The 13253-nt window shown below is 49.5% G+C and overlaps 1 protein-coding gene across 3 annotated transcripts in view; it reads left to right on the plus strand.

Annotated features, from left to right (window-relative positions):
- SCUBE3 (signal peptide, CUB domain and EGF like domain containing 3) overlaps nt 1-7392 on the plus strand; it is a 33460-nt gene extending 26068 nt beyond the window's left edge. For all 3 annotated transcript variants that reach the window (XM_090280412.1, XM_090280413.1, XM_090280415.1), the window contains 12 exons: nt 82-198; nt 325-429; nt 722-838; nt 1165-1323; nt 1556-1771; nt 2123-2284; nt 2490-2657; nt 3336-3497; nt 3874-4071; nt 4526-4678; nt 4802-4881; nt 7190-7392. In XM_090280412.1, coding sequence (XP_090136538.1) covers nt 82-198; nt 325-429; nt 722-838; nt 1165-1323; nt 1556-1771; nt 2123-2284; nt 2490-2657; nt 3336-3497; nt 3874-4071; nt 4526-4678; nt 4802-4881; nt 7190-7339 — 1787 coding nt within the window. In that variant the 3' untranslated portion in view covers nt 7340-7392. The remainder of the gene's footprint in view (nt 1-81; nt 199-324; nt 430-721; nt 839-1164; nt 1324-1555; nt 1772-2122; nt 2285-2489; nt 2658-3335; nt 3498-3873; nt 4072-4525; nt 4679-4801; nt 4882-7189) is intronic.
- The last annotated feature ends 5861 nt before the right edge of the window (nt 7393-13253 follow it).

A 13253-nucleotide genomic window follows, 5' to 3' on the forward strand; every position in this document is an offset into this window, starting at 1 on the left:
CTCTTCCTCCAAGTTAACCAACTGAGGGAGAGGGTGGGAATGGCAGGCCCTCTCCTCCTGAGGCTTCTCTCTCCTTCCTAGAGCCCATCAAATGTCAGAACAGCCCTGGGGCCTCGAAAGCCATGCTCAGCTGCAACCGGTCTGGCAAGAAGGACACCTGTGCCCTGAGCTGCCCCTCCCGGGCCCGGTTTTTGCCAGGTACATAGAAGAGGTTGCTGGAGGGCCGGTGGGGAGGGAAGACAGCTCCTCTGCTTCCCTTAGAGACATCCAACCAGTGAGGGTTGTGGGGAGCAGGTCAGAGCTGTGACAGCCCCCTTCTCCCAGAGTCTGAAAATGGCTTCACGGTGAGCTGTGGCACCCCCAGCCCCAGGGCCATTCCAGCCCGAGCTGGCCACACCGGGAACAGCACAAACTCCAACCACTGCCATGGTGAGCACCAGCCCAGAGGCTTGTTCCCACCCTGTTCTTGCTTATTGGCCCCTGTTTCTCTTCTTCATTAACTCCCTTGGCCATACTTTTTTCTGGATCCCCTTCTTTGATCTGTAATTCCCCAGCCCTGCTGCCTTGCTCCCTCTTCCCCTAACATCTGACTGCCTTGGCTTTCGTAATCCCTCTCCTCCAGCCAAGCCCCTGGCTTACTGCCCAGCTTCTCAACACCCTCTGCAGCAGCCCTCACCCCATGGGGCCCCCAAGCTGTGCTGAGCTTCTACCATCCCTCTAGAGGCTGCAGTGCTGTCGGTTAAACAACGGGCCTCCTTCAAGATCAAGGATGCCAAATGCCGTTTGCACCTGCGAAACAAAGGCAAAATGGAGGAGGCCAGCAGAATCCTGGGGCCAGGTTTGGACTGGGGACCCGACTCTGATAGGCTCTCTGCCCACCAAACCCTTCCCACCCTCAGCTCCTCTGCTTAGTGAGATTTCAAATAACCTCTAGCACCCCGAACTCTAGAAAGAGCAGAGGCAAAAGCAGATGTAGGCATCAAGCCCAAGGAAGTCCTAGGATATTCCCCACACCAACTAAGTAGCATCCTAGACTAAAAGAGCATTGAGATAGTTGCAGTCAGGGGTCTAGTGAGATCTGTCTGGCTTGGGGTGGAAGAGTGAGAGCTGGGAGTGAGCCCTTTCCCTGGCGGTGCCCTGGGGTTGACAAGGCCTTTCCCCCAGGTGGTGCCCCCTGCTCTGACTGCCAGGTCACCTTCATCCACCTCAAATGTGACTCCTCTCGGAAGGGCAAGGGCCGGAGGGCCCGGACCCCTCCAGGCAAGGAAGTCACTCGGCTCACCCTGGAACTGGAGGCAGAAGTCAGAGCTGAAGAAACTACAGGTGGGACTGGGAGCACTGTTGGAAGGAGGGTGGAAAGGGGAGGGCAGAAAGGGAAACCACAGGTCTTAATGGTAAGGGGAAGGGGTGGAGCCTGTACTGAGGGCAGACGCTGCTTAATGCCAAGTCCAGGAGCCAGTCCCTCCCATCTCTAGCTCCTGGCTTTGTTCCCTTGCCCTCCTGCTCACAGCCACTTTCTTTCTCTCCTCTGACTCACACCACCGTCTGCTACCAGCTGGCTGTGGGCTGCCCTGCCTCCGACAGCGGATGGAACGACGGCTGAAAGGGTCCCTGAAGATGCTTAGAAAGTCCATCAACCAGGACCGCTTCCTCCTGCGCCTGGCAGGCCTTGATTATGAGCTGGCCCACAAACCGGGCCCTGTGGCTGGGGAGCGAGCCGAGCTGGTGGAGGCCTGTCGGCCTGGGCAGCACCGCGCTGGGGCCAAGTGTGGTAAGGGAGCTTGCTGGGTCATAGGGGAGTATGGGAGTGGGAAAGGCCCAGCTTGGGCCTGGCTCAGAGCAGGATGCTTTATGGCCTCAGTTGCATCTCTTAAATTGTGAGGCAGCCAAGACCCTCCTGCCCATCATCCTCCCTTCCTTGGTCCCAGACTGAGATCTAGAAGGACAACAGGTGGCGCCACCAATCCTCCTGCACAGGGTTTTGGCCTCTAATTCTTCCAAGCAGGACTCTATTTCCAAAGAGATTCTCCTTAAATCTGCGGGAGTGGGAAGGGGAGTCCCAGGCCTGGGTGGTGGGAAATAGGGGTGGGGTGGGTGGCTAGCGCGGCCGACTCTCCCTCAGTCAGCTGCCCGCAGGGAACGTATTACCACGGCCAGACGGAGCAGTGTGTGCCATGCCCAGCGGGCACCTTCCAGGAGAGAGAAGGGCAGCTCTCCTGCGACCTTTGCCCTGGGAGTGATGCCCACGGGCCTCTTGGAGCCACCAACGTCACCACATGTGCAGGTGCCAGGGGAACAAACAATGCAGAGTGGGGTAGGGTGGGCACTGGGATGCCCATGGGCATGGGATTTCCCAAGGGCAGGCCCAGGCTCCCGGCCACTCTCCTAGTCAACATCCTATTCATGTGCCTCTGTCCCCTGAGACTGGGTGACCCCAAAGGGATGACCAGGACCATCCCCATCAGAGTTGGGCCCTTGGTTCATTGCAGGTCAGTGCTCACCTGGCCAGCACTCTGTAGATGGGTTCAAGCCCTGCCAGCCATGTCCACGTGGCACCTACCAACCTGAAGCAGGACGGACTCTGTGCTTTCCATGTGGTGGGGGCCTCACCACCAAGCACGAGGGGGCCATCTCCTTCCAAGACTGTGACACCAAAGGTAAGTAGGCTACTCACCCCACTACAGGACTCCCCTACCTTAACTACCTCCAAAAAACTCTCGCAGTCCCCAGAGTAGACCCAAGTTCTTCCCCAAACCAAGAAAGGCCCAGCTGTCTGACCAAAACACCACCTTGCTCATAGGACCCATCCTGACCTACCACAAACCACAAGCCTAGGAATTGAGGAATAAATAACAATGCCAAGGCCCTCACTGAGTAGCTCAGCTGGTTAGAGCATTACCCTCTTATGCCAAGGTTGCGGTTCCATCCCTGGTCAGGGCACATATGAATGAATGCATAAATAAGTGGAGCAACAAATGGATGTTTCTTTTTTCTCTCTCTTCCTCTAAAAATCAATAAATAAAAATATAAAGAAGTAAGCAGCAGTGCCCATTACCCCTCTGCTTCAGAGAGCTGGTGGCACTTTCCCCTCAATACTACAAACAAGGTTCTGTGCAGATTTAGCACTGCTCGGTGCGAGAAAGGAAAGGGTTGGCACTGTAGCCAACCACTCTGTCAAGTTTGCTTTTCCCTGACCTTAAACTCTGGCATGACTAGGAAAGGCTGGACCTCTGGAAGGAACTTTGGTGTCTGGGATAAGTGTATCCTGCCCGCCCCATGCCCCAGAGCTCCCACCTGCCACCACCGTAACGCCTACCTCTCCCCCTTGCCTGCAGTCCAGTGCTCCCCTGGGCACTACTACAACACCAGTATCCATCGCTGCATCCGCTGTGCCCTGGGATCCTATCAGCCTGATTTCCGTCAGAACTTCTGCACCCGCTGTCCAGGAAACACAAGCACTGACTTCGATGGCTCTACCAGTGTGGCCCAGTGCAAGAGTATGTGGCGGGCCAGGCTGCAGAAAAGGGGTTAGACAGGCCTGAGAGCGTGGGCGCAGGATGAAGCAGGGCAGAGGAAGTAAACCAACAGGGAGCGGAGCTGAGAAGCGGGTGGGCAGGAAAGTCTCACTCTCCATCTCTCCCCAAGACCATTTGCTGGGCTGGGCCCTGTAGCGCCTTCTCTCTGGAGACAGGTAATGGGGAGGCAAGGACAGGCGAGGTGAGATGAGCAGGTACTAAAAGAGCAGGAGGGAAGGTGGACCCACTTGGAGAATAGATGATGTGTCTGATTTCCACTTCAGACACATTTCCCCAAACCATTTCCCCACTGACATCCCTTCTTTTTCTTGCCCTGTCCACTGGCACTTGGCTTCAGATCGTCAGTGCGGCGGGGAGCTGGGTGAGTTCACTGGCTATATCGAGTCCCCCAACTACCCAGGCAACTACCCCGCCGGCGTGGAGTGCGTCTGGAACATCAACCCCCCACCCAAGCGCAAGATCCTTATCGTGGTACCCGAGATCTTCCTGCCATCTGAGGATGAGTGTGGGGACGTCCTCGTCATGAGAAAGAACTGTGGGTGGCTGCCGAGCTGGGCCAGGGAGGGGCCGTCCAAATCTGGTTGGGAGGGAGAGAGAAAATTGGTACAGGAAGAACTGAGCAGCGGCCAGGGAGGCCTTGGGAGGAGAAGAGCTAACAGAAAGCGGCAGTGCTGCTGCACGTTCAGTGGAGAGCAGCACTGGGGCTAGACCTCCAGTAGTGTTACCTGTGCCACTTTCCTATTCGAGCATTTTTCCTGCTCCATTCACTTCAGTGTCAAATCTCATACACTACGTGAGTGCCTGGATGTCAAATAGGAGTTGTGGAATGAGTCCAGAGTGGTGGGAGACTACATGTATATGTGGAAGGTGGGGCGGTGCATGCATAGGGGAAAGCCTCTCAGCGTGAGTCCTTGCCCCACAGCCCCCACTCCAGGAGGGCTTGGGTAGCCTGCCCTGCTGCTCTCCTGACCAGCTGCTTGCCTTCCCAGCCTCCCCATCCTCCATTACCACCTACGAGACCTGCCAGACATATGAGCGCCCCATCGCCTTTACAGCCCGCTCCAGGAAGCTCTGGATCAACTTCAAGACGAGTGAGGCCAACAGCGCCCGTGGCTTCCAGATCCCCTATGTTACCTATGATGGTGAGCAAGGGTGGGAGAGCCAGGGGGTGGGTGAGAAAGGGGAGGCTCATGGGTCTTGGAGGGAAGCAAGGGAAACAGGAAAGGTTCCCACCCCTAAGCTTCTTCCTTTGGTTGACTTTTCAGAGGACTATGAGCAGCTGGTAGAAGACATTGTGAGAGATGGCCGGCTCTATGCGTCCGAAAACCACCAGGAGATTTTAAAGGCAAGTGAACATAAACAACGGCAGCCAACATTTAATGAAAGTGTGACAATGTGCAGACAGTATGCTACATGCTTACGTGAATATTCTCATTTGACATACACTTAGCCCCATGAATTAGATACTGTCATCATCCCCACTTTACAGATGAGAAACCTGAGGCACAGAGAAATACAGAAGTTGCCCAGAGGTAAAGCTGGGATATGAGCCTAAGCCCACTTGACTGTAGTATCACCCCCACCTCCGGGGAAGAGAAAGGAAAGATGAGGATATGAAATGACCCCTACCTCTCCCATCAAAAAATATAGGGGAAATACGGTATAGAAAGATGCTTTTGTGTAAGTTCCTTCCTTCCCTTACTCCTTTCTCAGCTCGCACAGAAAAGCAGATCAGCGCAGTGTTTCTCAGAATTAATTCAGTATAGACCTCTTTTAAGGGAAAATAAATGTTTCCAATGTTCAAGAAAGTATTAGACACTTGGGTCTTGTGGACCCCAGTTTGAGAAAAATCTTACTTAAGAAACTGCAGTCCTAGTCATAGTTCTTCATAAATTACTAATTTAAAAAAGGTTTGTCTTGCCCTGACTGGTATGGCTCAGTTGGTTGTACATTGTCCTACAAAGCAAAAGGTTACCAGTTCAACTCCCAGACAGGGTACATTCCTGGGTTGTGCGTTTGGTCCCTGGGTGTGGAGTGTAATGAGAGGCAACTGATCAATGTTTCTCTCTCACGTCGATGTTTCTGTCCCTCTTTCTCTCTCGTTTCCCCTCTCTCTAAAAATAAATTTAAAAAAAATTTTTTTAAGTTTGTCTCTGCCCTGGCCGAGTGGCTCAGTTGGTTGGAGCCTCATCCTATGCACCAAAAGGCTGTGGGCGCAACCTAAGTTGCAGGTTCGATCCCCAGTTGGATGTGTGCAGGAGGCAGCTGATCAATGTTTCTGTTTTTCTCTCTCTCTCCCTGCCCCCCCCCAAAATCAATAAACATATCCTCAGATGAGGATTAAAAGTATATATTTGTCTCTATGGTTAATAATTTTTATATTATTATCAAAATAAGGGACATGAGCCCTGACTGGTGTGGCCCAGTTAGTTGGGCATCATCCTGCAAGGTGAAAGGTAACCAGTTCGATTCCCAGTCAGGGCACGTGCCTGGGTTGTGGGTTCAGTCCCTAGGAAGGATGCGCACAAGAGGAAGTAGATCAATGTTTCTCCCTCTCTTTCTCCTTTCTTCCTTCCCCTATAAATAAATAAACAAACAAAATTTTTTAAAAATAAGGGACACGATGACAAAAATCTCCTAGAACTTGCCGAATGCAAAGAATATAATTTCAGCAATGCTTTTTAAACGTTCTTTAAAGCATCTGAACTCTAATTTCAAATGTGTTATAAACTCCAATGCATCAAGTAGTAGAACCGTTTTGATTAAAGTGGGGGTGAGAGACTGGAAGCCCCACCTCTTATTTTAAAAATCCACTGATGCAATGGAAAGAACACTAGCCTAGAAGCCAGAAGGCCTGAGTCCTGATGCACAGTGCCTGGCACCTAGTAGGCTCTCCACACATCATGTTGCCATTTCAGACAAGGTGGTCAGGAAAGGCCTCTGAGAAGAGACCTGAATGTGGTAAAGGACTCCCTATCAGATGATCAGGAGAAGAGCGATCTAAGCTAAGGAGCTTGGGAGCAGTGTGGCATCTTCAAGAACTTGAGAAGGCCAGTGTGGCTCAGCAGAATAAGGAAGAGTTGAGGAGGGCTGGAAGACAGAACAGGGCACAAATCACAGTCAGCCTAGGAGCCATGCAAGGGACTTGGCTTCATGAAAAGAACCAGAGAAGTGTTTTGAATGGGAAAAGAACATGACCTAATTAAAAATTTTTATAAGTCACTCTGGCTGGTGTGGTAGAGAACCACCTGTAGCAGCACAGGGTGGGCGGAAGCACGGGGACCAGTAAGGGGGCTGTTACCATAGTCCAAGTGAGAAATGATGGCGGCTTGCACAGGGTGCTACCTGTGGAGGCAGTGAGAAGTGGTCAGACCCTGGATGTATTCTGAAGGTAGAATCAACAGGATTTGCTGTGGTTGTGAGCAAAAAAGGGGTCAAGGATGGCTCCAAGGACTAGGACCTGAGCAATGGAACCCTGGGGCTGCCACTGACTGAGCTGTAGATTTCTAGAGGAGAAACAGGTAGCGGGGGTGGGAATCCAGTTCACCTCTGAGTATGCCTATTAGATATCAAGAGAGGTTGCTGCTGAGTTGAGGCAGGGGTTCCTCTCTCCCATCGCTGACACTGACATTTCCACCTGCCATCCTCTGCAGGACAAGAAGCTTATCAAGGCCTTCTTCGAGGTTCTGGCTCACCCCCAGAACTACTTCAAGTACACAGAGAAGCACAAGGAGATGCTGCCAAAATCCTTCATTAAGCTGCTCCGCTCCAAAGTTTCCAGCTTTCTGAGGCCCTACAAATAGTACCCCTATACCCAAGGCCCAGGTTTTGAAGACCCCACACTCCTTAGCCCTCAGAGCCAGCAGCCCCCACCCTCAAATGAGGAATTCTCTTCTCTCCCTGTTTTTAGAGGGGGGAAAAAATCACTATATAGACCAAGAACTCTGCCTTTCTGTCTCTCTAGTTTCCTTTCCTTGTCTCTCTGCCTCTCTTTCTCTTTCCCTTTCTCCTGTTTTTCCTTTTCCTATATGCTCCCTGGAGAAGCCATTCAGCACTGGCTCTATTCCACCTGAGGGGTGAAGGAACTGTACCCACTCCCCTCCCCAGCCACACTGCCCATTTTACCAGCTCACATCCCTAACCCCAACAGCTTGTAAGGGTGCTAGAGGCCCAAAAAGAAGTGGGTCTGCTTGGGGAATGGGGAGGGGGAAGAGGGGCTTCTGCCATTATAAGGTTGTGCCTTACTAGTCAGGAGCCAAAATGACCCCTGGCTGTGCCCCCCCTCCCCCAGGTGATTCTAACAGCCCAGGGTTCTGCCAAAGAAGCCTTTACTTACAGGCTTAATGCCAGCACTGGTCCCCTGGGGCACATGGTTTGAGCCCTGGACTCCCAAACATCCAGCTTCCTTGTCTGTACAGCTCTTCTGCTTCTTCCCCCTCATGTCTGCCTGGGGTCCAATCCGAGAGGGCTTCCAAAAGGCTCACACCACTGGGCTAGTGGACACCGGCTGAATGAGGAAGAGCAGCAGGCATTACCATGTTGAAAACGCCGCTGTCATTCCCAAGAGGAAGACTGTAACTCTGCAGGACAGAAACCAGGTTCTAAAGCATCGCCAAGAAAAGGGGGAAAAAAAGAAACTGTATCATCTAAAGGACTAGACTACAGAACTGGAAGCCAACCTCAAACACTAATCCCTTTTCTTACTTGTCTTCCCTGGCCCAGCCATCCCCTCACTCCCACCTGAGTGCTCCCTGGGGGAGCCCGGCACCCCTAGCTAAGTGTTGCCCTTAAAGAAACACGGCTGCTAAGCGGAAGCTGGCCTGGGACTTGCCTCAGAGTTGTCTTCCCCTTGTAGCCCCAGATGGCTTGTGGGCTCCACCAAAGAGGACCCCACTCTGCAGCCAGCCCTGAGCCACCTACCTCTGGCCCCAGGCTGTGGGCAGCAAGAGGATGTGTGTGCACTTGGCAAGCCTTCTGCCCACCCTGTCCACATCTATAAGTGCAATCATTATGAGTCTTTCTGTGTTGTCTAGAGGGAGGGTTTTTTGTTTTCTGGTTTTGTTTTTTGTTTTTGTTTCTTTCTCCTCTATTAGGACAACCCTATTTATAGCTTCCCCAGAGAGAAGAGTATATGTTTGGAGTAGAAGAAAAAAGGTTTTGAATCTTGAACTTTGAATGCTGGAGCATCTGATCTGTCTCTACTCCTCAACCAGTGGCCATTTGGACCTCCTGAGCCCTCAGTGTGGGGTAACCAGGGCTGTTGCTCAGAGGCATCTGATGTGTAGGACAGTAATTCTGGGGACTTTATGAAGCAGAAAGGAGAGGGACCTGTATTTGCTAAATTAATCCTGCTATCCCTGTGCTTCTCCATGGATTCAGCATGGACCTCATGATTATAGAAGCTGATGGAATTGGTCAGCGATTCTCCACCCAAAGAGGGGAAACCTCCATCTTTTCCCTGCCTTCATCCTGTTTTCCTCTAGTGTGTACTGGAAGGGGACCAGGACAAACCCCCTGGGGATGGAGCTGACTCAGGGCCCTGAGGTCAGAGACAAGGCTGAGGAAGCCAAGATTTGGACAGTTAATCCAGATATCAAGTTGTTTGCCTGACCTTGGCCATTCCCTCGGAGCTGACATTGTGCCTAGCTTCCTGAAGTACTACTTTCCAAAAAAAGAAGAATCAAGTCCATCCGCAAGCCCAGATCCTGCACACATTCAACCCTCAATCCATTGCTGCCTGTAAAATTATTTCCCATTTGCTACTTCTAGTTCCCCCAAAGCTATAGTGTTATTCAATCAAAAACTACCAATTGACTCATATTGTCTATTTCTAAGTGACTGTCCCAGGCTACTGCTCTCCCAGGAGACTCAATACTAAATAAAAGAGCTTGACCTCCTACCCTTTATCCAGTCAGTAGCCTTCACCAGCCAAAACAGCCTTAGGGCATAGGTAACCATTGTTTCAGCGAGATCCCCTGACAGCCATCAGCCAGCACCAGGGCTCTTAGGGGTGGAGTGTCTGGCTGCCTTTGTCTCAGGATCAGAGAGGGTGCTGCTCTAAAGATCCAAAATGGCTGCCTCCAAGCAGAAAGATGGTCATTTAATAGAAGTATCCATACTCCCCAGGAAACTCCATGAAAACTGCTTTAATCAACTTTGACCATCCTGATTCTCCACCAGAAGCTAAGATAACTTTCTGATTCCTCTCTCCCTATCATCTCCATCTCCAGTAGAAAGCCAGTGGGAGTGAGTCCCAACTTATGCCTTTAAGGTCTGGCTTTACCTCGGGCTCTTCCTTTCCTGTCAACCCATACATATACAAATGCACTTCCTCCAGTTCTGGGACCTGCAAATGATTTTCGCAGTATGGAAAGTATAGACCTCAAGTCTTCTTAACTGATGTCAAGCAAGACAAATCTTGGTAAGCAGTGAAGACCTTCTAACATCTACCAAGTTTAATTTAGGTTCTCCAAGTTGGCGGGGTTAAGAACCCAGACAAAGCTGCTTGCTGAACCTTTGGCAGAAGCCAGACTTGGGGCATCAAAGTAGTGATTAAGTGGACTGAATGAGGAGGAGTCAACACTCAGGGACTCTGTAGGCCTTTGCAGGTGACAGAGGAAAGGAGGAAGTGGAAAGATGGTGTTAAGTGGGAATCCTCCATGAATCAGCCCAGAGGCCAGAGTAGTGTAAGGCTTCTTTTATCTTAGTACAAACCCCCCCTGATCTGAGTCTGGGGATGGGAAATCATTTCTGCAGGGGCTCTGAACACCAAGTGATACATATCAAAAAGGTTTTTATATCCTCAGCAATATGCAATCCCTTTCACTTCTCTGCCTCCCTCTTTCTATATTATTAGACTAGACCCATTCCCTAAACCTGAGAGTTAGGAGAAAACACCAGAGTCTGGACTTGAGATGCCACCTGCCCCAGGCCTACAAATCCTCAGAGGTGGACATTGAGCTGTGACTGCTCTGACTTCCCCAGGGTTGGTTTAGTTTGAGATGGTGAAGGCTCAGATTTGTTGCTTAAAGTTCAGTAATACAGTCCTGATCTTCAGCCGTAATGAAACCTTTTATATCCAAGAAGTGTTCTCCGTGTTTGAGGTAATTCTGGGATGGATTAGGAGGTCATATCTCAAAATGTCAGGAAACATTTTGCAGCATTCAAACTTTTATTTAAGAGGCTCAAACTAGGGGAAGGGAGACAAAGGATAACCAACCTTAAGCAGGAAATAAGGTCAGCCTGCTTGGCTTATTTCTTAAGCACAGAAAGAAAAAAATGGACACAAATAACACTAGGTTATCTTTAAATTCAACCTGTCTCAGTGGTAGCACACCCTGCCTTTGGGCAGTTATTTGGACTAGGAACCCTTTGAGAAAACATGATTAGAGGAAATAGAATCCCCAGTTCTGTTATCAGCTTATCTAGCCAACACAGACTGTATCAGTATGGACAAGCTGAAAACTATTCTTTTGTGTGAGCTGAACTGAAGTTTCAGAATAATCATTATCATGTGGGAGGCTTTTTTTTTTTATGCAGAAGAAATTCAAAATACTGTATTTATACGCCTTCCACTGCTGCCGATATAGTAAGCATCTCCTACACAATCAATAGTAAACAATAAATGATGCAGTTCATAGAATATTTTGCACTTGGGGAAAAAAATGTATCTGAACTTGTAAAAAGAAATGTTTGGATTTTGTATTGTCTTTTATTATTATTATTATTAAAAGACTAAATGAAACTCGTTAGTCTGGCATCTTTTCCTCTGTCTCAAAAGATTATCCTAGGGCTGGAAAAAGCTTTCAGGAGACACAGTGTCTTCTAGCTTCTACACAGGACTTGCCCAACTTTTTCTTATCCATCTTATTCCTAATGGTTTTAGAATTTAATAAAACTTGTCTCTCTTGTCTATTTTTAAAAGCAATATCAAGAATTACCCTGAGAGGAATCTAGGGAGTAAAGGAAATTTAGGATATTGTTCTTCCTCATCACAGTACATTTCCAAATCTGACCAAGCCACAAGTGGCTCAGACACCTCCCTAGTGAAGATATCCCACATCTAGCAAAGTAACAGCATTGAGACTCACCGAAGGTTGTTCTTTTTATGCAGTACATTCTTAGCCATCAAACCGACTTCTGAAATACAAATCATTACAGGGCACAGAAGAGCAATCTCCAATCTTATAAATGAATAGTCCCAATTTCTAGGCTCACATGACAATTAAATCTTAATTTTTGCAATTTTATAATTCCCTGACATGAATTTTATTGCTTTTAATATCTACATGATACAGCTAGCCCCTTAAGAGGAACAAGGAAAAAATCTACCTGATCAAAAATACAGTGGGTTGGCCTACCAGAATCCTGAACTTCCCTTTTAGTATCTGTAAAGGAAATAAGTGCATTCATTCCACAATTACTGAGCTCCTATTATGTGCCAGGCATTGTGCATCAGGCTATAATAGCTGGATAACAATAGCCAGTGGAATATGGGTCTGCCCATGTCAAGTAGTCTTTAAAGTGGGGTACATGAAGACTTTCCAAGGGGTAACCAGGCAAGGAAATCCATCTGAGGTGCCCTGGCTGGCTGGCTCAGTTGGTTGAGGCATCATCCTGTTATGGATAAAGAAGCCAGTGACTCTCAAACCAGTAGGAGGTAATTAACAGATGAATCATGGAAAAGGGTCAAGGAAATGATATTCCGCAGCTCCTCACACATACCTCTGGGATCAAAAGGAGGAAGACTGTTGTCACCAAACACAGAGAAATGGAAAGATGTAGCTAGATAACTTTGCAAATAAGTTGGAGATAGACCTATAACTAGATTACCCTTAGTTAATCACAACCTGAGTTAAGTAGTTAATCGCGTTAGATTGTGAACCCAGATTAGCCAGTAATGGAGAAACGGGGGAGAAGGGGGGGGAGCTAATCGCATTAGTATAAAATCAGTTTTCTTTATCTACTTCATGTGCACATGCCCCTGGCTGGCTGTGTGCCCAACTCTGCAGACTCGTGAATAAACGCCTCACTTTGCTGCTGAAGTCCTGTGTCTGGGTGATTTATTATGAGCCTTTCTCACAGTTTGGGGGCTCGTTCTGGGGTCCTCTGCCTGTGTGCAGGAAGGGGCTCTGAGCTTGTTACAGAAATAGGGGTGTCCAAAAACAAACCCCAGAGTTTGCGGCTGGGGGATGGGGAATAGGAAGCAGCTTTTAAGATGCCTTTGCATGCCTGGGGCTAGTTGCTAGTATCTTTGTTATGCAAAATGGCTTTGATACTTCCTAGGCCCAAGAAGATGGGAGGAGTCTTGAACTGTGGGATGGTATGAAAGGAGCCTACAGAGCCTGCATAGGGTTCTGTGAATGGTCAGAACTGGTTGCAACACCCACTGCATCGGAGGACGCAGTCAGGGATATATAAGCAGCTGTGGACATTTTAGCTGGGTCTTGGGTCTCATGCTCTCCCTCCCTCTCTCGCTAGCTCTTGCTCTCGCTCTCGCACCCCCTCCATGCGGCTTGGTGAAGGGGCCTTCTCCATGTGGATTAAAGAAGCTGAGTGCTCTATGTGCTTTTGAGAGGGCTCTCCAGGCTACTTTAAAAGGCTCTCACCATGCAGTTTTGAGAAGGAGAGGAGATTCGCATGGTTTGCAGGAGGAAGGCAGTTTACAAGGAGGCTGAGAATCCAGGCGGTTCTGCATTGAGAGCTGGAGGGCACCAC

Source organism: Furipterus horrens, unplaced genomic scaffold (assembly GCF_987537825.1).
Source record: "Furipterus horrens unplaced genomic scaffold, mFurHor1.1.pri manual_scaffold_6, whole genome shotgun sequence".
Lineage (NCBI taxonomy): Eukaryota > Metazoa > Chordata > Mammalia > Chiroptera > Furipteridae > Furipterus > Furipterus horrens.